Source organism: Melanerpes formicivorus, unplaced genomic scaffold (genome assembly GCF_026170545.1).
Source record: "Melanerpes formicivorus ecotype bairdi unplaced genomic scaffold, bMelFor1.0.p_v2 SCAF_25, whole genome shotgun sequence".
NCBI lineage: Eukaryota > Metazoa > Chordata > Aves > Piciformes > Picidae > Melanerpes > Melanerpes formicivorus.
In genome coordinates, this window is record NW_027142377.1 from 8,653,996 (window position 1) to 8,678,711 (window position 24,716).

Below are 24,716 nucleotides of genomic sequence, written 5' to 3' on the forward strand. Positions count from 1 at the left end.
TTTTGTATCATTATCATCAAGCTGTTATGTTAGTAAGTGATGCAATTGCTAACATTGCTCCATCTGGCTCAAGGGCTGAGGATAATCAGCAGTGTTTTATTAAATTCTTGCAGAGTCTATGAGCAATTTTTACACTTAAGAATAAATTGCTATGCCTCTCCAAGATGGTGATTGCCCCCTTTATGCTATGGCTGGCTGATACCATGAGAAATCCCCCTGAAGGCCACCTGCTAAAATGTGATACTGCAAAATGAACTTCTCTTTGATTTTTCTTAGTTCTAAAATACTGCGTGCAGAAATGGTTGGCAGCACAGTACTAAGTCAGCCAAGTTCCAGTGCATACAGTGAAGATGGGAAGAGCACAGGAATGCTGGTGTGGCAAAAAGAGAAGATGCCCTTCCTTTGCCTGCAAGGACAGGCAACAGGGGCTGTCTGGAGGCATAAAGCTGTCTGCCCATCACATACCCCAGGCTGGCTACAGGCAGGGTGACAGGGTAGGTACTTCATGTCTTTTAACTTTAGCAAGCTTGTACATATTATCAAACTTAAAACTGTCCAGGCATGACAGAGCAAGAATACTTAAAGAAGATGTGTCATCACTGTCCTTTCCTCAAGGAGGAAGTGAGGCCTGGCTGGGGCTCTTCCTCCTTGCACAGGCTTGGACCTCACAGAAGCAGCTGCAAGGTTTTGTGGGGGTCATGACTGTCCCACACCTGGAGACGAGGGGCACAATGCTGGCAACACAAGTAAGTCACTTCTTATTTAACACTTATTAGCAATTGGTCTGGCTGATTACTCCTGCTAGAGGAAGAGACAAGAAAATTCGAACTAGCAAAGCATACAAGTAGTGGGCACTTGTCACCCTCAGATGGAAACGTTTTGAAGGAAAACTGGCACGCTTCCTTCCCAAAGTACTAGGGCTGTAGGATACACTGCTTGAACAAACCTGTGAATAGAATTAACAGTCTGCTCCCAGATAGTAATTGTCACAAGAGCCTCTTACTATGGTCTACACACAGAAATGCTTAGCCTGATCCCCTTCCTGAACCTAGATTTTCTAAGGATTGCCCCTTTGTCAGCCAATACACTAAATCTGCAATTAACATGTTACACACTTCCTCCTTGAACACTTATCAGAAAAGGTGACTTACAAAACAAAGATGATAAAACATCATGTTTCTCAAGAGGTTGTTCTCCACCCTCTTGACACCTAAAACACAAGTCATGCCATTCTTGGTAAGCAGTCTGTCTGTCCATCCTGTCACTGTGGGATGCCTGTTCTTCTTACAACAAACCTCACCTCACTTCAAAGTGGGTAACTGACTGCAAACATCTTGGGGTAAGCCTTTTCTGTAGAAAAGAGAAGCACATCTCTGCCTTCTGGGTGATAGAAGTTTGTGTGCAGTAAGGGTGCCATGTGCTGGCCTCCTGTGAAAACAAAATATGTATACAGAGTCCTTTAGCTATACTTAGTATCAATGAATGGAGAGAAGCTATGTATAAACCAGATACTTTATTGAGCTGACCAGAGTTTCCAAAAGTAGCTTGCCCTTTTTTGGTCAATTTGTTTCAAATGGCATATTTAATTCATACACTTGTAACAAAGTATTTGAAAACTGAGTTATCCTTGCTAACCCCTCTCCTTGCTAGCGACTCTTTCTTTCAATACCTCAACCTCACTCCTGTTTCTCTACCAAACAGCTGCTCACTTTAATCTGAGCTGCAATATTGCAAAGTGCCATACATGATTCAAATGGAAGGTTTACAGAATGGCAGAAGCAGCAGTATTATTACCGTTTGTTCCTTCCAAAGTAATTGTCACACTGAGGTCAAGTAAGGGAGCACAGTGCATGCAGTCTTAATAGTGGATAGTGGTAACCCTCATACCAACCAGAATTACATGACATCATAAATTAGCTTTCCCTAAAAAGAAGCCAACTCAGTCTGTAGTTAAAGCAACCTTAAGAAATATTTAACAAGGCGTATCCCCCATATTTCCCTGAATAGCTAATATTTCAGCAGTTTTATAATCCCTTTCAGTTCACCTCTGGTAAGAACCCCATCTCCAAGAAGGATTTCATTTTGCCACTTGATACACAGAATATTAAAGAACAGCAAATGCTTCCTACTGATTCATGTAACTTAACCTACCTACGATGGTACCTTACTGTAGCTGAATCGCCATTACACTGAAGCTGTCTCACGCAAGCCCTTTATACACATAGTCTGCCTTACTTGCCCCCTCATTCACACCTCCATAAATAATGCCTAAATTATATACAGTATGATAGAAGTGGTTCTTTATTCTTCCCACAAATAAATTACTTTTTTTATAAAACCAAATGTTAACAAAGTATAAAAAGTAATGCCCTAACAAAACTGCAGTGCTGGTATCATTCCATGCTGGCTTGGGTCTGCTGCAGTAAGCTATGGATTTCTTCAAAATACTGCTGCTTCCAACATTGTCTGGTACTGTCTTCGTGAGAGACAGGCACGCCTTTACACTCCAATTGCAGTTCTGTCTGCAGAGCCATATCCTTGAAATTCAAGGCAACTGTTGCATAATGCTCTGAAAGAAATAAAACATGACATTTCAGTGAGGTGGTTTTTAATGGGTTATAGTTGTTACTCATTTCCTATCTGTTTTTGCCTGTGTCTGAAAAAAGCCTCTTTTCACAGGTGAGACCTGCTCTGGACATTGGCCTGTTCTCCAAGGAACACACTCTAAGTTAGCTTTCAGATAGCAACACCTGTCATGTTTGTTTCTTCTAATAGAAGCTCCACTTGTCAGAGAGAGCTCCTCAAAAAGACTCACCATCAGGCCAGCTTCTACACCTCCACTTCAGGACAATTCTTTGACTTGGGACCTGTAAGAAGATAAAAGGTTCTCGCAGTTGGCATTTGAGATAACTCACATTACGACTCAATGCTAATTCTCCCCTGAAAAACAAGGAGAGGAGCATTATCTTAGGTAATAACACACACGCGTGTAAGCAATACGAAGATTGGTTCTCCTTTGTGGTTGGTTGTTTTTTCCAATAAACTTTTCACCAGCTTACTCCATTCCACTGTTTTGTTTTGTCTATGGGAAAGGTCAGGCTGATTCCTTAACTAAGCAACCTGTTGGGTTTCTCACAGACCTTCAGATGGGCACCACTAAGAGTCACATTGTCACCTCAGAAATGTGTAAGCATGATAAGAGTATGCCCGTGATGTCCTTGAATGTAAAAGTTGGGCAGTACTGCATAGAAAAAAATGTGCAGCCTTACAACAGCTCATGAGCAGAAGAGTTACTGCCTCAGCAGAAGCATTAGGTCAGCTGATATGTAATCTGAATCAGGCTCATTGTGTTCAATAAGCCATTACATTTACATTTTGATACATAATCTGAACAGCTCCTTATTTAATTGCAAAGGTTGGTGAAAACAACTGACTTCCCTCAGCATCCATAATGGGGTATTACCACTTTAGCCAAGCTCAGGTGTAGCAGTTCAGCAGTGTGTTCAGTTCCAGACTGAGCCCCTTCTGGAGTCACAAGTTTTGTTATGTTGAACAGAGAATCCCATTTTCCAGGTCTTTGCTTCTCTAAAAATTGTCTAATTGTTAGTGATCTTTTCTGCCTGTCATCTGGATGGATGTGTCTGAAGCTCAGCAACTGTGAAAATGGTTTCAGAGTTTTCAAAAATGGAACTGAACTCTAATTATCAATTTTCCTTTCTATTTGTGAAAGTACTCAGATGGGGATAGTGTAACATTTGCCCTGAATTCACCAGAACTTATTTCCCTAGATACAGGTAGAACTGACAGGGATTTGGGAGATAAACCTTAAACCTGCTTTTTCTCACTCCTAGTAAAAAGGATGAGAGTTTTCTTCCCAGCACAAGCACTTTGGTGCAGTCAGTGCCTGCCCTTCCAATGAGAAAGAACCATCACATAATATAATAATTTTATAATCATTTAATAATTTAGGCATTGAAACATAGGAACTGAATATGCATTAGAGAAGCTGAACTGTCACAGGCTTGTGCTACTTTTTAAGCTAACACCCCCCCCCCTCCCCATTTTTCAAGTGCAAAGTGGGAGCTTTTTACCAGTTCTGCATATTCACCGTTGACGCAGCCATCAAACATCTGAAGTTTGCCTCCTTTCTCAGGTTCAATCACAGCAGGACACTTAGAAAACTTCTGTACCGCCTATCAAAACACAAGTACAACGCAAGGCAGCTAACTTTACATCTCTACACATACAGGACACACCATGTTGTGATACAAGGGAGCTCTGCTGAAGAGATTAACTAAACTGCAATAATACACATAAGAGGCTTCAAGCACTAATCAGGCTTTACATTTTACTGAGGGCTGTGGTAGTAGCAGAGGCCACTGAGGTAATAAAATGAGAATATAAATGCTGGAAAGCCTGGAGTGGGAAACAGACCAGTGAGGACTCTGGCCACCTGTGCAAGATGGTGTGCTTGGCTGCTGCTGATTTGGAAATGAGAGGGCAGAACAGCAGCTTGAGGAAGGAAGGCACACAAGCTAGTGCAAGCCATCGCTGTTACCCACAGGTAGCACCAGGATTGTGATTTTAACTGCCTCCAGTACCAGCCCAGGTTCCTTTGAAGGGCACAACCCCAAAATCAGTAATTTTACAGCGAGTATCCTGTAAGCATATAGTATCATTGCATCCCATTGTTAATCTCATTAAGCTGTAATCTGTGGCTAACACCAGTGCTGTCACCAAGCACTGCAGACTCCTGAATGCTATCTACATTAAAAAAGCTAAGCTGTTTCCAACTATCAAAGAAGAGTGTGATGGAACTGCATACAAACTACATAAATATGTAACTTTGCCTTATTTAGTTGGCTTTTCTTCATAATAAGGTGGCAACTTGGGGAAAAAAAAAAAGGCAACAAAAAAGGAAAACAACAAAAACCGAGGTCTAAGCCACACGAATAAGCTCTCATTAAAAAGGTAACAATAGAATGATCCTACTGCCACCTTCTAGTGCTTTCTGCTTGCTATTCTAAGAACTCAACAACCAGGTCAGCTCCCCAGCCGTTGTTTCTTGGCAGGAGACCAAACTGACACACAGCCTCAGCCACTGTCCACTGCTCTTGTGTTTTCACCACTGAAACTCCTCAGTGGCTTAAAAGGTGACAGTATTCAGCAAAGCTTGAAGAGCACATTATGACAATTGGAACTACAAATACTTGAAGGTAAGGGCAGCTCATGAAGCCTCCAGTTCCTGGATGGTTATGTCTTCATTTAATATACATAAGAAGTATTACCTGTACCTGATGATGTGAATGCGGCACATCTCTTACACAGCTATTTGGATACACTAAGTTGTATCACCTATAGAAAGTATCACTTACTTCCTTAGTTGTGAAGATACGATAAAGTTCCTCTGCTGGGGAATTGAAGATTTGTTTCATCAGTATCTTCACTGTTGGAATTTTTACACCAAGTGGATCCAGAGATTGTGGTGAAACAGAATCCTGCAAAGCAAAGCACACTCACATGAATGAGTACAAGATCAAATACTGAAAGGTTCTGGAATGGCACGATTGTTGTTACATGTGCATTTGTAAAATCTGTGTTGTGAATATAGGTTAATTACACAGCAAACTCCCGTTTTTATTTAACAGTATTATTAATCAGGACTCACTACACTACATGAAAGAACTAAGTGCCAAATCTGTGAGGGGTCATCTCAGTATGACAGGCCCTGCTCACAGCAATAAGGTAGCAGTTCTACCCCAAAAGTAATCACAGGAATAGGTAGTTGTTGCCACAGCAAAACCTGTATTTATGGCAACTCCAACACTTAAAGCAAACTTACGTGCACAGTGTTCCCACTTAGTTTCTGCTCAGAGACCAGCTCCTGACCAACAGTACCTTTTGTTGGCAGAATCATCCCCAAGGTAAACTCTGTAATAAAGAAAAGCACTTTACAGTGTGATACTGAGCTGTACAACCACCCTGATATTGAGGTATCTAATGAAAACTACTGGCCAGAACTGAGGGGAATGGGAGCATGGAGCAAGACATAAAGCTCCAATTCAGTTTCCCCACCTTACCCATACGTTTTTATTAACAGCAATTTCCCTTAAAAACACCAGCTTTCCAAAATTACCTGACCCACAACTACTACCATCTGCCACTTAAGGAATGCAACCTCTCCATCAACTTCTGAACAGTGCAGCAGAGAAGTGACCAGCTGAGAGTTGGGTGTTGCTTTGCTGTAGCCAGCCAGTTAGCCTTGATGCCTCACAGTGTCCCCTGTGGTCAGCACATGTCACACAGCAGACAGGTTCTGGGTAGCCACAAAACTGCCTGGATGCTTCCATCTTTGATAGCAATAAAGATTTAGACTGGTAGGACTAAGTTACTCTAACTCAGCTGTGACATTTGAAAATAAAAACCATATAACCCCAAGGAGCAGTCAGTGTGTTACACGTGTTCAAGAAAGCAATATGCATAAAAACATACCTAGCACGCTGGTTTAATTTACCTGTTTTAAGTGCTTTCAGATAATCTCTCAGGGCCTCTCTGACTTTTGTGGTTCCTTCAGTTCTCATGAGCTCCTTCAGAACATCACCTTCCCCTTTCTTTTTGCTAACATTTATCTAGAAACACAAAATTGCAAGATCTAAGCAGCATCTAAACATGAGCCCTTTGGGTTCCAGCAAATAAGGAGACTGTTTTGGCTTTCCTTGCTATTTTCTGCAATTTCAAGTTCATTATCTTCTCAGTTTACCCTACCCTTCTTAAAAACAAGTCAAGTTCATCAACTAAGAACAGAGTTGCCTACCACACAGCAGAGGCTGAGGAATCTGGAAGCCACAGTATCAGTTGTGAGACAACCAAGAAGGAGATTCCTTAACTTCTTAGGTTCAGGCACTGCTTGTGGTTTTTTGTTTGGTGTTGGTTTTGGTTTTTATTTAAGGCTACAAAAAGCAGAGTTGTTCTCAAATTTACAGTTAATATATCATCACAGATAGTAATTAGCAAAGAAAATTGTGCACATTCTTGGTAGGTAAATTTGAGAACAGAGGTAAGCCATTATTCCAAGTACAAAACCCAAAATCATTAAATAAATTATCCAAGTGTAATTATCACACTTCATTACAGAACAAATCAAAACACGATGCTCATACGTTGATTAATGCTTTATTTAAGAATTCTGAACCTATATAGCCATACCAGTATTTCACACCTACCTCTGTATCATCTACCTCATTTTCTTCTGACAGGTTAGGAATTTCAACAGATCCCTTATGTTTCTCACCAGACTCTTTCACTGTACCTGTATTAACATAATGAATTCTTAAATGCATTATTAAAAACTATTTCCCCCATAGCAAGAGTTTTATACTTGGAAATCAGTTGTGTAAAAGCATTACTTGAAGCAAGTTGCCTGGAATCTAACTTAAGAGAATAGCAACTAGAACTCTGAAATGTGTCACAGTACTGTCATCACAGTAAACTACTCTCAGAACTGCAGTTTCCTGTATAGATGCATTAAGGTGTGCACATGCACAGAGGTACATCTCACACAGCATAGTCTACGCTACCCTTCTGCTACTGCTCCCCCACTGTTACCTGTTCTAATGCTCTCCACTTACACAGGATGTGAATCGAGACGTGTGATGGGGAGAAACAGTCTCCTCTTCCCCTCAACTGCCTTTTATTTAGAAGCTTTCTAGAATGCTAACTATTCTTCCTTGAATAGCTGAAAAGCTCCCAACATACAGGCAGGCACGTTACCATCAGACATATGGATGTATAATGGACAGGTGTACAGCTGAAATTTTTTAGAAATAGGAAACTTCACATGCAAGTTGTTTATAATACACATTCTCACTCTTTACTGCAAACTGCCAGTAATCCCTGTACACACTGCAAAAACTTTACACAAACAAAAATGACTCTCCCCTTCTGCATCCTCCAGGGCAAAGGCCACCCACTATCACTGACCTTACAGCTCTAACTCACTCAGCCTGGGCTATAAACCCTGTACTGTACTTCTCTGCCTCTGAACTTACAGTGAAAATACTGAATTTCAGTTATGACACCTTTTTTTGTGGTCTTTTTTTTCATTACACTGAAGCCTTCTTCCCCTTGCCTGCAAAAGGGGTTAGTTGTTTAAATTCATTCAGTATGTAATCATGTTAAAATCTCTTTAGAAAGCAATAATGGAAACAAGCACTTTTACCCCAAATCGAGTTATCCTTCATTTTATCAACTGAGGTGTCAAAACACAGAGAACAACAAGATTTATCGGTCTGTCAGCAAAACTCTAATATACAAACAACCCATTGTTACATATGACTTCAGGAGAGGAAGTATCGTGAAGGCAGGTGTAGTATTTTTCTGGACTCCCTCCTCCAATGGGGCTGCCTAGATCCACCTACTGAACTACAACCACCACATTATTAATGGAGCACTACACAGGGGTATAATGCCAGTTACTACAGGCCAAGATCACAGTAAAGTACACAAAGGCCTTGATGTTTCTTAGCAACAAAAAGAGCAAACTAGGGTTAGTACACAAAAATACAGAGCAAAGATCTCCTCCTAGCCAGCATCTAAGTCAATACAGCACAGCGCAATATGCAAAGTCTGTTAGTTCAGAAGCAGACACCCACATCCACACAGAGAAAGGCTATACCAGAAGACCTCTCAGGCTTCTCAAAGTCTCCCAGGATAACCTGTTAGCTCAAGTACAAAGCCACGTGAACCAGTTAATTACAACTGCTAAAACACTTCCGGGCCCAACACAAATCACATGCAGCCATCTTAATTTTCTCTTTACTGCTTTCTTCCAGCTCCAGCATTAGTACACACCAAAACACAAAGCATTATCTTTGCAGGGAGTGAAACAAATCTCATTATCAGCTACTCTCCCCCAAAATGAAGGGCAAGCATGCAGAAACTAGATTTTAGAAGCAAAACAAAAACCTGACTTCCATCCATTCACCTACTCTTACTAACAATTTTCACAACACTTACAATAAAGATTCCCAAGTCACACAGGCCCAACAACAAATTTAAATTCATAAAAAATGTAAACAAATGTGTTGCCCAAGGGATTAATGCAGATGGAAATGTGTGCTGGACACCAAAGCCCAACCAGCTAACAGACAGAGCTGAGTGTTGAGTGTTACACAGACAGAATGTTGGTACAGCTTTGCATTCTTAGTATCACTGTAACACCAACAAAGCTATTCCCTTGTGATAAACACATTATTTGTTTTGATCCCATGGAACTCCAGTTACAGACCTATGGAATAATTATTTCTTCGTTTCCAGCCAATCCAGCATTTTAGCCAATCAGCAAAGAAAGCACGTGGCTGAAAGACCTACCTATGGACCCAGTGTTGAATTACCCAAGTTTTAACAGGAAATACAGCAGTTTTCAGCAAGTGTCCATCAAAACACAGAGTAATACATTAAAAGCCTCACTACATCTTCAGGAAAATAACAGAATGGACATTTTGTTCAGCTTTAGTACCATTAAGTTCCCTTAGTTCCTCACTTTCATGTTGCTCTGTAACCTGAACTGCTACAGGCAATGTTTTTCCAGCATCGGTCCAGATGTAAATTTCAGCATTTATATTATCTTGTTTTTATGTATCATAGCTTGAACCCCTAGTTATCCTAAAAGACCTGTAAAAGAAACTAATTACAGCAATGTTTTTAGCAGCTCAGTCTGTCTAAACTCTCTCAGAAAGCACAACATGATGGCAATCAAATTTAGACAAAAAACCATCAGCTTCAGCTCTTAGAATTTCACTGTGTAGTAGCAAACTCCTTTAAAACTCCCTTAAAGCTTTCAAAGGCATCACCCACTCAGTGCAACATAGAACTGAGCAATGTACCTAATGCAATTAATTATCCATAGTTAAACACTTCAAAGCATAAAGACCTAGCAGAGGAAAAAGGATTTGGAAAAACTTTGTATAGAAAACTAAGCCAAATACTGCACCTGCCTACTTCTAAGCTTTATAAATGGGAATAAAACAAACCAAAAACCCCAGCAAAAAATAAACTAGTGTTCAAAACCTAGATGATTTTAGCTCATCTTAAAATAACTCTCATTACCATTATTTAAACTATACCATACAAACTGCACAACAGAGTATATAATGTTTGCCTGCCTTCCTCTCTGTTAACGTTTAGATCACCACTTTAAATACCTTCTTAGTTTTTAAGACATCTATAACACTTAAGTAGTTAATTATCAACGTAATTAAACAATAGTAATTCTTTCAGTCCCTGTTATTGCAGAAGACGACTTTGGGTCCAAATCTGTTCCAATAGGTGTAATGGCCTCAGCATACAAGTAAACACTCATGTTCCAGTCAAATGAGGAAAAATATAATCACGAACAGCTGCACTGGAAAGGGTACCACGAAAAAGGAGAACTACTAAAGCAGTTAAAAGGGTTACGTGAAACACTGATTCAGAGACTACAGTTCTGGTTTGGGGCACAGGAATTAAGAGGGAAAATGAAGTATGGCCCTTGGCATTCCCTCCTACAGTAACAGCCAAGGCCTAAGAAATAAATGCAGAATGCTAGGGAAGAACAGCCTGTCATTTGGCATTAACACATCCAGGTACAATTTCCCATGCAGGCACTTTTTATCAGCTCTCCCTGCTCCTTACTCCAGTGCAAGAGATGGTCCATTATTTGCCATCAAATTTAAGCATGCAATAAATGGAAATAACTCCTGGATTTATTACCAGAATCCTATCAAGTCGGTCTACAAATAAAGAGCGCGCCACAGAACGAGCAGAGCTGAGGATGAACCTCCAGGAGCTGGGGCTGCAAGCAGATGCAGCACTACAAAAATGCAGGGGTAGAGACTATGATCTCCTAAACAATCAAGAATCGTTTCTAGTTTCCCACTGAACAGTTTTTTAATTCGTGTAATTCATTACCCTCAGAGCAAACGACACTTAATTTTTAAAAATAGGTGCACTTTTACATTCCTTAGTTTCTCTTGTTCCCTGCTATCCATACACACGTGTGAAGCACATAGCTGCGATCTGGGCACGCCGGGGAACTAGAGCCAACCTGAGCATCTCACCTCAACCAAAGAATTCACTTCTTGCAGAGCAAGAGGAGTAATGCTGTGCTGATGTGCTGTTAAAATAATGCTAAGAAACGCGCGTGGTACCAAAAAACGGGTGAAGAAGGAAAAACGACAAGCTACTGCTTCAAGGCTATTGAAAACTCCAGGCGTATCAGCGCCCAGGCCCACGTCCCTCCCGCAATCCCCGCACGATGCTGAATAACTGCAGCTCACTACAGCATTCCCGTCCTGTCAACCCAAGGGAGCCAGTTCCTGTCCAAAGGAATCACTCCTGATTCTGCAGAGCAAAGGAGCAGAACCAACTTGGCCAAGCTCACGCCAAATTCGAAGGCAGCCCTTACTAACGCCTATCTCTCAACGAAAGTCGGGGCCATGGGTGGCACCATGCAGGGTCCTCAGTCCCTGCGCTTCCATCCATGAAAGTCTCGGCAAACTAGCGGAGCTCTCCCACTGCAGACTGGGCGATTCCTCGCTGTCCGCAGTGCCCTGGGTCAGACCGGCCGCTAGCCCCCGACAAACGCCTCAGAGCAGCCCGGGCAGGCACAGCCTCACCGCCCTCCCCCACAGGCCGGCGCTGGCAGGTGCCCCTGCCGTGCCAGTCCCCTCAGACCCGCCCGCCTGCCTCCCCTCCCCCCCCTCCCCCCCCCCCCCCCCCCGTACCTTTCCAGCTGAGGCGCAGGTTCCACTCGTAGAAGAATATGAGTTTCCCCTTGCGGCTATTGCAGGACGCTTCGCCTTCCACGTGCTTCAGGTCGCTGATCTCGCAGCGCCCGGCCTCGCCCTCCACCACCAGCCCTACCAGCACCTCCTTCAGCTTGCTCTTCGACCAGCTAGTCGCGTCCCGTTCCGTCCTGGGCCGGCAAAGCAGGGCCGTTTAGCGCCGGCCGTCAGGGCAGTCCCCATGTCCCCCCTTTATCTTCCTTCCCGCCCAGGGGCCGCCGCCTCAGGAGCCCCAACGGTCGTAACGGCCGCGCCGCGCGCCGCCCCTCACCAGTGCCAGTTGTTGACGTTGGTGGCGTCCGCGCGCTCCTCCACGATCCAGCGCGGGTCCCCCTGTCCCCACTTGGCCATGGCGCTGACCCCGGCCCGGCCCCGCCACTGTAGCGCCGCCGCTTCCGCCCGCGGGCGACCCAGGCAGAAGGTACCAGAAACTTCCCCTCCCCCGTCCCTCGCTCCCTGCTGCCGGAGGAGGAGGAAGACGAGGCAGCGCCGCCCTTCCTCCCTTACACATACTCCGCGGAAAGGGAAGGAGGGAGCTACCGGGACCCTCTCTCAGTTGTTGCGGAGCTCCTCCGGCGGCGAGGCGCTGCTGGGGCGTGGCCCTGGCTGCCTCGGGACCTCCGGGACAAAGGTGGTGCTGGACTTGGGACGAGAGTGTCTTCTGGGGGGGCTGACCAGTGCTGGCGGGAGGAAAGGCAGCTCGCAACTAGGAAATGCTAGGCTTGGCTTTTCAAATAGTAGACGCGGCAAAGAGCAAAGAACAGAGGAGTGATGCCTGAGAAAAGAGCTAATCCAAAATAATAACGAGGCAGCAGAGCTGGAATTGGTTTTATTAGCTTGCCCTTTCACACATTATCATACGAAAACAAATAGATTATGGGAGAGCATCCCTTCAAGGGGAGTGACCATTCTGGAGCTTGCCCTTTCTTGTCCATCTGTTAGAGCACAAACTCCAGGCTGATCAAGATTGCATTTACATGTCATTATTGCTCATTTAATTCCAAAAAATTTTCTTCAGCATTCTTACTGATTCAAAGATACGTCATCAAGTTCAAAATCTTCAGGCTCTGCATGCAAGATAACTGCCACGTCTGAAAATTTTACTCCTTTCACTTTTTTTTCAGTGGTATTGGGATCAGGTGTTAAGGAAAGAGCTGACTCTTTATTTGTATCTGTCAGAAAGTGATCCTGCAAGAAAACAACACACATGAGGCAGAAAGCTGTGAAATGGTGTAACAGACTAATTCTAAGCAGTAAGAATCCTATAACGTGAAGCTTACAAAGAAAGTATCATTTTCAAGGCTGCAGGTTTTGGAAACAGCACATGAGGATTCTTTACACATTCTGTAAAAGCTGGAAGTCCCCATTCTCTGGACATACAGCTCTCAGCAGGGACAAAACACAGCTCCTCTTCAGAGATCTTTATTATTTAACATAAGGCAGGGTTTGTTTCATTTTACTTACATCCCAACTTTACTTTTAACAATTCTTCCAGTTATTTGTTGAACAAGGATGAAATAGCTTTTCAGATTCCAAGAATGGTGTGAGAGCTAAGTACCTGCTTTGTTGTGAATTCTGCAGCAGGCTGGGCATACACATTGCTGGGTTTGAGGGCTTTCCCAGATGCTACACCTTCTTCATGTCCACTGTTGCAATTTAATGTCTCAGGGCAATCACCTTGTTCATCCATCTGAAGGTCTTTATCAGCATCACCTCCTCTGGTGTTCCTCAGGTTGCTAAAAGCTATTACTTCACTTTTCCTGAAAGAGAGTTAGGAGAATTTGTAACACCTTGAGCTTGCAAATAGTTCAGTGACAAAAATCTTAGGCTCTCTAAAACTGAGAGCAGTATACATACTGATCTCAAAATCACTGGGATTTAACCCAGGGGAATGGTAAGTAGCTTCTTGTATCCTGAAGGGGGTTTTCTGCATAATGTTTAATGATTTGCCAAAGAATAAGTAGGAATTTGTAATTTCTGAGACAAGATTAAAAAGTACTGGCTTCCTTCAAGTGTGGAAGTTTTAACTTGTAGGAGTTCATAAAGTTGACCTATACACTAGTGAAAGATGCAAGGAAAATCCTATGTTACCAGAATAAACTAGAACTTCAGATATGCTGGTTTAGAGATTTGTGATATCAGCATTCCACTTACGCATCATTCATGCGCTCTAGTTTCCCTAAACCTTTCAGACTTCCATTGTTGTCAGCTACATATGGATTGTCAATTCCCTCCACAATTTCAGCTTGCTTCTTAACCAGATTCTCTGGATTGGACTTTCTGAAAATGAGAAACACATGAAAATAAAATTAGTTCTTTTCTATGGCTGGCTTGACAGTTGTTTTAGAAACAGAACATGAAGCACTCGTGTCATCAGCTTAGCAGACATTTATTTGCAGTATTATTCAGGGGACTAGTTCACAGGGATGGGATTTCTGCCAGCTCTCTGCGTAACCTGAGCCAGTGTTTTGCCACCCCAACTCTTCCTTGTATGTAGTCTAAATGTCCCCTCTTTTAGTTTAAAACCATCACTCCTTGTCCTGTTGCAACAAAAATCTTATCCCCATCTTTTTTATAGACCTTCTTCAAGTACTGAAAGGCTGCAGTAAAGTCCCCTTGCAGCCTTCTCCAGGCTGAACAACCCCAACCTTCTCAGCCTGTCCTCATAGGAAAGGTGTTCAGATCATTTTCATGGTCCTCCTATGGACCTCTCCAACAGGTTAATGTTGTTCTTATGATGAGGGCTCCAGAGCTGGATGCAGTATTCCAGGCAAGGTCACACCACGGTGGAGTCGAAAAACAGAATCACCTCCTATTTGTCTTCCTCTATCATGTGGACCTGCTGCCACTGAAGTTAGCAGCAGAACCTCCCGTGGTTTCAGCATTCATGGGGTTAGAGGAGACTTATGTGGGTATAATACAGTTATTTATGCCCCCCCTTCAAAGTTAAAATGTCTGTGATCCCCATTTCTCTGATTTTAAAAGTATTTGTTGTTGCTGTGTGACAAACACAAGAAGAAACCAAGCGGTAGTCATGTGTCCAGTATCTACAGCACAATGCCAGGCATTCTGATTTACAGCAAGTCTTGGGCAATACTGCACACAAATATCAATAATTCAGAGAAGTATTTTTCAGGTTGACATTTCAAGTAAACTTATTAGTTGTAAGTCTAAATTACATTGTTAAACTATTTGTACCTGTTCCTTTTTTTACTAAAAACTATGTATGCCAGGAAGGCTGCGAGAATGCAGGCTAGCAGAACACCCAGCACGATGGTTGCAATGAGTTCAGGAGTCGCTGACTCTGCAGGAGGCTCTTCTATAACAGCAGTTACAGATGTTGAAAATATTTTCTCCAGTTCCATCTCAATGTCACTGTTCTGCTCTCTTAGATTTCTGAAGACAGAAGGGTAAAATGCTGTCATTACTGACCTCCATTAGTAACATCAGCCACTATTACTAGTTTAGGAGAGCTGTTGAGTCTGGAAATTACGTGTTTAGATAGCAGCTGTCCTTCACAGGATGCTTATATGAATACACCACTGTCATGTCATGACTGTAAAATACATCTAAAATACAAGCTTTTCATCAACATTCTGCAATTCCAAAAGCAAAATGTATGTCAATTATAATCTTTCTGCTCCAGTTTTATTTAAATCTGACTTTTGAATGCATTTTGCTTAAAGACCCTTATTCATGTTTTTGACAAACTCTGAAAGTTACTTTTCAACAAAGAATGTAAGCTTTCTGAATTCTCATAAATCCATTTAAGCCTTGAGATAAATCTCAGATAAACTGTTATTTGATCTAAACCTGTCCAATCCAAGATACTAATAATTTTAAGGGAAACCAAACCTAGCTGCATAGCTCTGACACCCCGAGGACAAACTGTGCTATACAGACCTTTTCAAATCTTCTGCAGGTACTTCATTGTTTTTCTCATCAAAAGCAATGATTTCCATATAGGTTACATCAGTGCTGCTTTTTGCTTTTCTCTCCAACTCATTGGCATGAATATCAATGACATACACTTGCCATGAGAGTTTATCTTCCAGAAGTCTGCCATCATATTAAGAAAAAAAATTGGAATTAACTGGGCAATGACCAATTGTTTTACTCTGGAAATTAAATTATACAATCCAGAATACATAAATCCATAATATATACTACACACCAAGAAAACTTCCCCCCAGCCATGTCTTAATACCCAGACCTAAGTGCTCTTTTCTCCTCCCCATGCCTCCTTACATTAGGCCCAACCAGCCCAGAATTACGTAGAAAACATTAACCAGGCTGCTCAAGACAAAAGATAGGCCTGAAATCCTCCCCAGTACCAGATGAGAGCTCACACCTTCCCAGGAGAAGAGAGAATGGACAAAAGAGAGCTGGCTGTGTAGCCAGCCTATAAAGGGATTGCAGAATTATGGGATAGAATAACAATTTACAATCCTGGGTCCTGTCTATCTCTTTGGAGGTCTGTGCTTTATGGTTTAAGACATCCCAGTGCCTTAAACCCACAACAGACAGGAAAAGTAGTATCTTTGCAGATATTAAGTATTTTAATTTAAGCATATAAAAATGCAAGATGGTATCATTGAGTGAGGAAAAAGTAACCCTGTCCTTATCTCTGGTAAGCAAAAATAGTTTCCATTAGTAGGTGCTACATAACTTTTTTACACAGTCTGAAAAGTCTTAGATAGGTGCCATTAGCATAACTGAACAGTTAAAGCAGGGGAGGGCTAACCTCCATCCCTAGAGTTCATAACCTATATTGTGTAGTATGTCATATATTTAGTTTCTTTCCAAAGAAACATAGGCATCATTTCGTGCTTGGCATTAGTTGTTATAAATACAAGCAGTGATACCTATATGGTATTATAAACAGTAAAGGTAGGGAGGAGGGAAATCCAGCCTCATAATCCTCATTGTTTTTCTCCTCCTTTGGCACAGATTGATTTTTCATCTGTAGCAAAGTTGGCTTTGGTTTGTGAATTCCATCCTGTCTGTCTCCACATTTGTATATTGGGCCTACTATCTATGAAACAGTGTTATCCTAGGCTGTCAAAAAAAAACCACTGAGTCCTCTCAAAATCATCCAGTCCAAAGACCTCTGACATTCATCATCCCTGGGCAAATCCATGCCAGGGAAAAATATGGTGGATTCCTGTGAATTCCCTCAAATTATTCAGAGCTACATCAAGCTGAAGAACTAGCTTTCCCTGGGCACTGGCTGTACCATCTCCCCTGTAGGCTGTCAGACCCCTGTCTCAAAGGGACTCTACATTTTTAATCACTAGATGTTTTAGCAGTATAAGTTTTAGAGTTTCAAAAATACCTTTTTATTTCAGGAATGTTTCTTTCAACAGCATTGATCTTCTGATTAAGTGCCACCACCACAATGTTGTTACTGGAACTGGAATCAACAGTTACCTAATAAATTAAGAAATCACATGTAAAATTTTCTAAGATGTTTGTAACTCTCATAGATTGGCTTTCAAAAACAAACAAAACAAAACCTCCAAAGAAACCCAGAAACCCAAACCCCTCCGATATAAAGTAATTGTCCTCTGACATAACAATTGTCCTCTCAAAGTCACTCTTCAGTCTTCGTGTCACTGTATCTTTATATGCCAGTGTAAATGGCAACCTCATAATTCTGACCTAGAAGTATGTCATAAAGATTGGTGATTCTGCCAGTCTCACTGTGTGGTGCTAAGTAATTCTTTTTGTCCTCACCAAACCTAGCCTGTCTTGCATACAGAGTTTTAACATGGAAGTAAATCAGGACTATAAATAGCAATCTTCCTTACAGCGACTGTTGTTTGGGCTGTGAGTTTTCTTGTGCCTTGGTCTGCAGCTTGCACTTCCAGATTAAATGTTCCAACCTTTCCTGCTACAGAAACTGTGAAAACCTGCCCCGTGTTTTCATCAATGTCAAATTCATCCACTTGGTTATTCACTAAGCTGTACAGCAGAAGTCCATTTTCTCCTGAGTCTGGATCTGTGGCCTGTGTTTAAAAAAAAATAAAAGAGATGATCTGTGAAACTCAGCTTGTGGCTTTTGGGGTGCACATTGCTCTTCAATAATTAAACTCTGCAGCTGGTACTTGTAAGACAAGAAGTATTCTAGGACAGTGCTGTCATAATATTTCTGTTTGCACTAAACAAAGTGGTGTCATTCTGGTAGTTTGTGCCCCAAAGATATAAAAGGGGAAACACATTTACCATAAAGTCTGGAGGATTCTGTGGCTGCAAGCATAAAAGGAGCAGGCTAGAACTGAACCAGACAGAAAAAAAGGGGAACTGCTCTACTTTGTAATTGATTTGCCTTTCAGGACTGAGAGATTAAAAAAAGTGGTTAATGGTGCCAAAGAGAGCAGTAGTCTGTGCAGTCTGTAATCCATAATAGCAGCATGATTCTGAACAGATTGTACAGCTCTTCTGACAGCCCCACTGGTAGGGCAGGTATAGGTCAGTTTTCTGAACACCTCATCCCCCCCACTAGCATTAGGATAAACTGAGATGATGGGCAGAAGCTCAAGTTTTCAATAACAGATGTAACAGTTCCTTTAACCCACTTTAACAGTGGGAAAAATACAAATCTTCCAAAAGATTTCTCTCCTCACAAAGAGCACAGAGACCTTACCTGAACTGTAATTACAGGGTACTTGTATGGCACAGAATTTGGTATCCGAGCAGAGTAGGTACTGTTCAAGAATGTTGGCTCTTCATTTACATCCTGCACTGAGATTGTCAGCATTGCCACATTTGGGGCAAACAGACCTGTTAAACAAACACAACTGCAACAATAATCACCAGCAAAGCACAAATTTCAAAGGCCAGGTCAGGCTGAAGCTTTGCAACAGGATCTCTGTTGCATGTGAGGAAGAGGGAGAAGAAAGAGGATGCTGGAAGGATGTGCCCAGAGAAGCTCAGTCCTGGGGCTTCAGTAAGAGTGGGCAGCTCAAGGCAAAAGATGACAGCACTGCTTGTCTGTCAGCCCTCTCCAGCTGGCTGTGCTGTACCAAGCAAGGGACAGGCACATTCCTCCAGCTCCTGCCCAGATGTTATATTCTTTTCTGAGATGACAACAGGGCTCTGTGAGGGTTTGCACACACGAGGGAAGGCTGCTGGATTTTCTCTGCAGAACTTTGACCTTCAGCTTTTCATCCTTTGCATCAGACTTTTCAGTTAAAGAGAATCATGGTTCCTACACTGCAAATACAGAAGTTCATCGTGTAGAGTGTTCATCACCTCTAATTTAAATTGAAATGTCCTACAAAGAATAAAGTTACCTGAACGCTGTATGCCTGCAGCAGAAGAGAAATCTTCATTTGCCTCAATGAAAATCACATACTGAGAAACTTCCTCGTAGTTCAAATTAATTGCTGTTCTCAGCTGACCACTTCTTTGATCCAATTTAAAATGACCTGAAAGGAAAAAATGTGCACCTTTGTTGTTACAGCTACAATTTATTTCACTGGTATCCCTCCTACCTCTTGTGCCTTAGCTGCTCTTATGAAGTTTCATTAATCCTCTGCTCTTAAGAAAATGAAACAACATTTCCCAGACCAAACAGGCTTTAAATAGGTAAAAGAGCAACACACTTGGAAACAGAACTGCAGCTTCTTGTTGCACAACTCCTTTTTCACTGATTTCCAGGTTTTCCTCTCAATTTCTAATGATTTCCTTCTTTTGTGCACCAAATGGGAGTCACAGCACAGCTGCAAAAGCTTGAGGGAGCACAGGTGCCCTTACAGCAGCAAGCATGAAGAAATGCTAGACAAAGTGATTGGCAGGGAAGAAGCTGCTCACTAACAGCAACTTCTACCTTCGCTCTCCAATCTGCAAAATGATTGTAACTTAAGACTACAGGAACCCATTTTCTGGCAAGTTACCACCACCCTCTTTAGTCAAAGACGACAAACAAGGTCCATGACCAAGAGCCTCAAGATAAATTCTTTGTGTACTTGCTTTTTCTTTTCCTTTTTTATTTTTAAATGAAAAATAATTTTTCCTTCATCTCCATCTCACATACAGCAGTGTCTGCCACACAGAAGACAGGTTATTGTGCTATCTTAGCTATTTCAGCTCATAAGGAAATAGCACTCACCTTTTTCATTGCCAGATACAATTGTATAATTTAACAATTTTCCAAGAGCTCCAACCACAGTGAAAGCATAAATGAAATAATCCACTCCTGTGTTTTCCAAAACAGAAATGCTAAAACAAATGAGAAAGCATAATGTTACATCTTCCAGAAGTTGATGTATTGGCAAGCTTAGAAATTTAACTTTTTAAGAGCAATTTCTCAGTGGAAAATCCAGCCCACTCCCCTCTAGTTGTTTGCTAGAGCTCACTGACTTTCTGAGTGCAGTGTGAGCCCTGCTTTTCTAGCCAGACTTCTGTTTATCCTTGAGTAAAGCCTCGGGAAGAGGGTCATCTTAGTGTGCAAGAGAAAAATAACAAAGAATCTGGCTTATACAAGCTGCACAGTAAAGAAATCAAAGGCAATGCCTCACATCATGTTCACAAAACAACTGGCATAGCAGAATTTCATGTTTTGCTGAAAGAAAACATGATGTCATTTCTTCTGCCTAGAAGAATATGAAAATTAGCTTCAGCTTTCAACTTCACTGTGTTTTTTTTTTGCTCCCAGGAGAATATATACCAGTAATGTAACCTCAGAGGAAAGTCTCACCTGATTTCACACTCATTAAACCGAGGAACAAATGGACGGTTGTCAAACACATTCAGAGTGATCATAGCAGTGGCATTTAAAGACGGCAAGCCTTTGTCCTTAGCCATCACTGTTAAGTGGATCTCTTCAAAATCAGACAGGTTTCCAGTTGTAATTATTTTCCCCTCATGTATATTTTCTATCAGGAAAAATGGGCTGACGTTTCGATCAGGGAGGATGTAATATTCAATCAGGCCATTTTGCCCCTGCCATGAAAGGAACAGAACTTCATATAACTATTGCTTGCAGGACCACCTTGTTCCATTGTCCCAAGCCTCATCATACAGACTTACTGGGATCCCAGTATTTTCATACTTAAAGGGACAGAAAGCCAGAGGTGTTTTTAAATAACTAGAGAGAACCAGGCTCAGAGCTGCTTTGTGCTTAAGGAAAGGGCTAATGGGCAGAGTTGCCCCACCTCCCCCAAATTAAGTTATTGCTAATTCCCATAGCAATTAGCTATTCCTAGGGTAGGGTGGGATAAACACTGAAACAATAAATCTGACAACATTTAAATGCCTCTAAATAAATTTCTTTTGAGAGTGAAAGCTACCTATGGGAGGATAGGTGTGAATAAAAACACAAAGCAGAAGAAAATTCACAAGCATTTTACAGTTACATAGTAATAAGGGGGGTGGGGAAGAAAAAATCTCTGATGAAAATAAGGGCATGTGGAGGGGGACAGTCAGAGTAGCAAGGCATATAAAGGTGTGATGTCAATGAGAATAAGCCAAAGTCCTTTAGATCCTCTTCTTCACACCTTGAGGAGAAACACTTCCTCCAGCTGCAATGAGAGCAAGTTGTGTTCCTGCCTGCCACAGGAGAGCTGGATACATTCTACCCTATGCACATCACTTCACTCTTCTGAGACAAGCCATTTTGACAAACCCTAGGGCTGGCTCTGTTGCACTGGGTTCTGCACTTCTGAAAAGCATTGTCTTCTGTTCTTCCATAGTTCTGCAGCAGCAAGACCAAACTGTACCATGAACATCTCTTGTCATTAAGTAGCCTGTACATTTATAATTACTTCAGGAACAGGCAAAGAATATAAAGCAAAATGTAATCGTTTCAGTATTGGACTCTACCCCAGAATCCTGAAGGGGCAGCAAAGGATTGGCTGAGTGCTACTCTGCATGGCAGAGGACCAGGCACATTATCTGAAGGATGAGTTTCAGGTCTCACAGAGTCCAGCAACTTTCATCAGCAGTTTCACTTTTCATTAAAAAACAACAAAAACCCTTGAGAAGGATGATAAAGCAAAAGGCCTATTGGATTATTTGCATTAATAGGTAGCAATTTTAACCCAGATTCTGGGTGAAGAAATAAGCACTTGATCCACCTATTTTGTTGTCACTTGTACATGTTTCATCTTTTAAATGACATAATTAGTAGTGATGTTGTCATGGTGATCTGGGTGACTACTGGATCTCTCTGCCAGTATCTGGATACTATTTGATGGGTGTGGTACAGATGTATCAAACAAAAATACTTCAAAAAAATGGGGAGAGAATTAGCTGAGGTACCACACTTCAGAGGCAGGCATTTCCATGTATGAGCCAGCTAGATGATATTTAGCCTTCACTGATTCTTCTATTTCAGAAGTTCAAATAACTTCACAGACACTAAATTGCCTTAGCCCTTGTACACTCCTGAATCATCAGTAAAACTCCATTAAGGCTGAAGAAGCATGCACAAAGACAGGGAGTACATAAGTGCCAAGGTGGAAACATCAGAAGTCCTAATTTCCAATTCACAGTGCTGTTAGTCAATCAGAATTCACTTTCTGCTACATTTATCATTTCATGCCTAGAGAAAAATATATTTGGGCTGCAGCTTAAAACCACGTCAAACTAAAGCAGGCCTAGTTACCTGATCTTGGTCGGTGGCACTCACAGTTATGACATGAGTACCTACAGGATTAATCATGTTTATAGAAGCAGAATAGGAACTCTGAGCAAATACTGGAGCATTATCATTCACGTCAATCACTAGAACAGTGACATGAGTTGCTGCCTAGAAAACAAAATGGTTTTAGCATTTTAGACCATTTAGAATGTCTTGGTGATATTCTTTTCATTATTTGCATATGCAACAAGAAGCATAGATTAGATTTAGAAAATGCTGTGGTGAAATACTGTGTTAGCTTTTATTTTGTGAACTCAACATCAGAGATTGCTACAGGATTTTACTACAAGAGAGGCAGGAATTCAGTGTTGCAGTAGGATTCTACCTGAAGGGTGTCTGAATGAGTAAGAAAAGGATGAGTTCACAAGGCCAACATGTCTTTCTGCTGCTGCTAGATACAGCTAAGGGAACCACATATATTCTAGTTCCATTAATAAATAAAAGAATTAGAACAACTTGCTGAAAACTACATTTTCTCTCATAAAAAGTTATAGAATCATAGAATAGTTCTGGTTGGAAGAGACCTTTACAATCATCAGGCCAACTATTAGCCCAACACTGCCAGGTCACCACCAAATCATGCCACTCAGCACCTCAGCTACACATCTTCTAAATGGCTCCAGGGATAGTGGCTCAACCACTTCCACAGGCAGCCTGTGCCAGTGCTTCACAACTCTTTCTGTGAAGACACTTTCCCCAATACTAAACCTAAACCTGCCCTGGCATAACTTGAGCCTGTTTGCTCGTGTCCAATTGCTTGTTACCTGGCACTTACACAGCAAACATTTACAGTACTAACAGCAGCAGGCAATAATAACACCAGCTCTCCAGCACATTAGCCTGCAAACAATTCAGGGTCAGTTTCTACTATGCATGATTTCGAAGTCTTTTAACCAATTATGGAGCATAATACTACTTAGTATGGACAAAGGATACAAAGGTCTGTCTGACCCTAAACATTATTAGGTGACTCAGTTATTCTACACAGCAATCATTTCTGATACATCTCCCTTCCACTAATTCAAAATCCACTCTGAACAGAAGACTGATTGTTCATTACAATAATGGTCTTTTACCTGATAGAAAGGGGCAGATTTATTGTTGACTGCGCTCACTGTAAGGTTGTATTTATTCATGGTTTCATAGTCTGGAGGGTTCTTGATCCTAATGATGCCATGTATTTCATCTATTTCAAATACATGTTCTCCACCACCTGAGATACATTTAAAGATTATCAGTGACTACATCCTAGAAACAATTACCTAAACTCTAAAATTATATGTTTACTTGTGTCCTGAGCTCATTAAATATTTTTTTAAATAACATATAGACAACATAAGTGGAAAACAAAGTATTTTAAGTGGATGAGTGTTTGCCATTTGAGCCAACAGAATGGGTTAAACAAATTTTGCAGACACATCCGTCACACACAAAAAGGAGTAGTGCATGAGGCATGCAAATGATGGACAGCACACTGAAGTTCTGGGGTGAATCTCTGGAAGCAAGTTCCTCTAAGCCCACACAACTCCTAGAGGAGACTGGAGGTCTTCCTGGGCACTTTTATAGTCCTCTGACCTTCTCTGTGTCCAGTTTCATGTTTACTGGTTGCAGCAATCAGGAAGCACAGTGCTCCTGCCAAGCTATCCTAGAGGACATGTCAATGAATTTATTCCCTCTAGTGAAGGTGGACTGAGTGGCACACAGATATAAAGAGCAATAAATTTGACCTGAGTGGCTTTTACTGGTTTTGACCACGCTTCTCCAAGGCCACCTAGAAGTCTGTACGCATATTAGAAAACAAAAGGCTCTAAAAACACAAACTGTATACTTTTCACTCTTGCTGGTCCATACAACAAAACCAACTACTTCAACTACTGCAGGTCTTGGTCCACAGGGGTCTAACTCTCCATCTCTGTCAGATTTAGGGGCAGTGTCAAAACTTCTCAACTGTAAGGCCATCAGCTACCACAGTTAAATGAAACAGGATGCACAAATTGGAGCTCTCAGCCACTGCAGTTCACAAGCTCGTATATTAATGTAAAATGAAATTGAAGGAACTTTTTACTAATAGTCTGGGCAGAGATCTGAGGCAGCAGAGTAGGTGACATTCTGTCTGTTTTGGCAATTCTGCTGCAGAGGTAAAGGTGTCCAGCGCAAGGGTGAAGATGACAGCTCTCCAGCAGCCCTCAATAGTGAACTGGGTCCCTGACACAGCCATGATACCATTTACATCTGCTCTTTGTAGCTGT

The 24,716-nt window shown here is 41.7% G+C and overlaps 2 protein-coding genes across 2 annotated transcripts in view; both read right to left on the bottom strand.

Moving 5' to 3' along the window:
• Positions 1–1,494: 1,494 nt before the first annotated feature.
• Positions 1,495–12,312, bottom strand: LOC137448579 (activator of 90 kDa heat shock protein ATPase homolog 2-like). Its single transcript, XM_068153243.1, has 9 exons — positions 12,094–12,312; positions 11,763–11,953; positions 7,224–7,309; positions 6,515–6,629; positions 5,843–5,931; positions 5,376–5,498; positions 4,092–4,193; positions 2,816–2,867; positions 1,495–2,569 (listed from the first exon to the last, which is right to left on the bottom strand). The coding sequence occupies exons 1-9, from the start codon at positions 12,171–12,173 to the stop codon at positions 2,394–2,396; spliced, it is 1,014 nt and encodes a 337-aa protein (XP_068009344.1). The 5' UTR covers positions 12,174–12,312; the 3' UTR covers positions 1,495–2,393.
• Positions 12,313–12,635: 323 nt separating this feature from the next.
• The window catches only part of LOC137448576 (protocadherin Fat 4-like), a 32,213-nt gene continuing 20,132 nt past the window's right edge, over positions 12,636–24,716 (bottom strand). Inside the window, exons 23-35 of the mRNA XM_068153231.1 lie at positions 23,544–23,680; positions 22,432–22,575; positions 20,524–20,768; positions 19,936–20,045; positions 19,118–19,252; positions 18,469–18,605; positions 17,633–17,830; positions 17,158–17,252; positions 15,726–15,881; positions 15,021–15,218; positions 13,977–14,102; positions 13,381–13,582; positions 12,636–13,010 (exon numbers count right to left, since the gene is read on the bottom strand). Coding sequence (XP_068009332.1) covers positions 12,846–13,010; positions 13,381–13,582; positions 13,977–14,102; positions 15,021–15,218; positions 15,726–15,881; positions 17,158–17,252; positions 17,633–17,830; positions 18,469–18,605; positions 19,118–19,252; positions 19,936–20,045; positions 20,524–20,768; positions 22,432–22,575; positions 23,544–23,680 — 2,048 coding nt within the window. The 3' untranslated portion in view covers positions 12,636–12,845. The remainder of the gene's footprint in view (positions 13,011–13,380; positions 13,583–13,976; positions 14,103–15,020; positions 15,219–15,725; positions 15,882–17,157; positions 17,253–17,632; positions 17,831–18,468; positions 18,606–19,117; positions 19,253–19,935; positions 20,046–20,523; positions 20,769–22,431; positions 22,576–23,543; positions 23,681–24,716) is intronic.

What these genes read in the sequence shown, in the direction of transcription:
- LOC137448579 (XM_068153243.1), bottom strand. Translation starts at nt 12,173, where the DNA reads ATGGCCAAGTGGGGACAGGGGGACCCGCGCTGGATCGTGGAGGAGCGC. An exon ending in TAAGTGGGAACACTGTGCAC is followed by an intron (nt 5,499 to 5,842) that starts GTAAGTTTGCTT and finishes TTTGCTTTGCAG; the next exon opens with GATTCTGTTTCACCACAATC. An exon ending in ACGGTGAATATGCAGAACTG is followed by an intron (nt 2,868 to 4,091) that starts GTAAAAAGCTCC and finishes ATCTTCTTACAG; the next exon opens with GTCCCAAGTCAAAGAATTGT.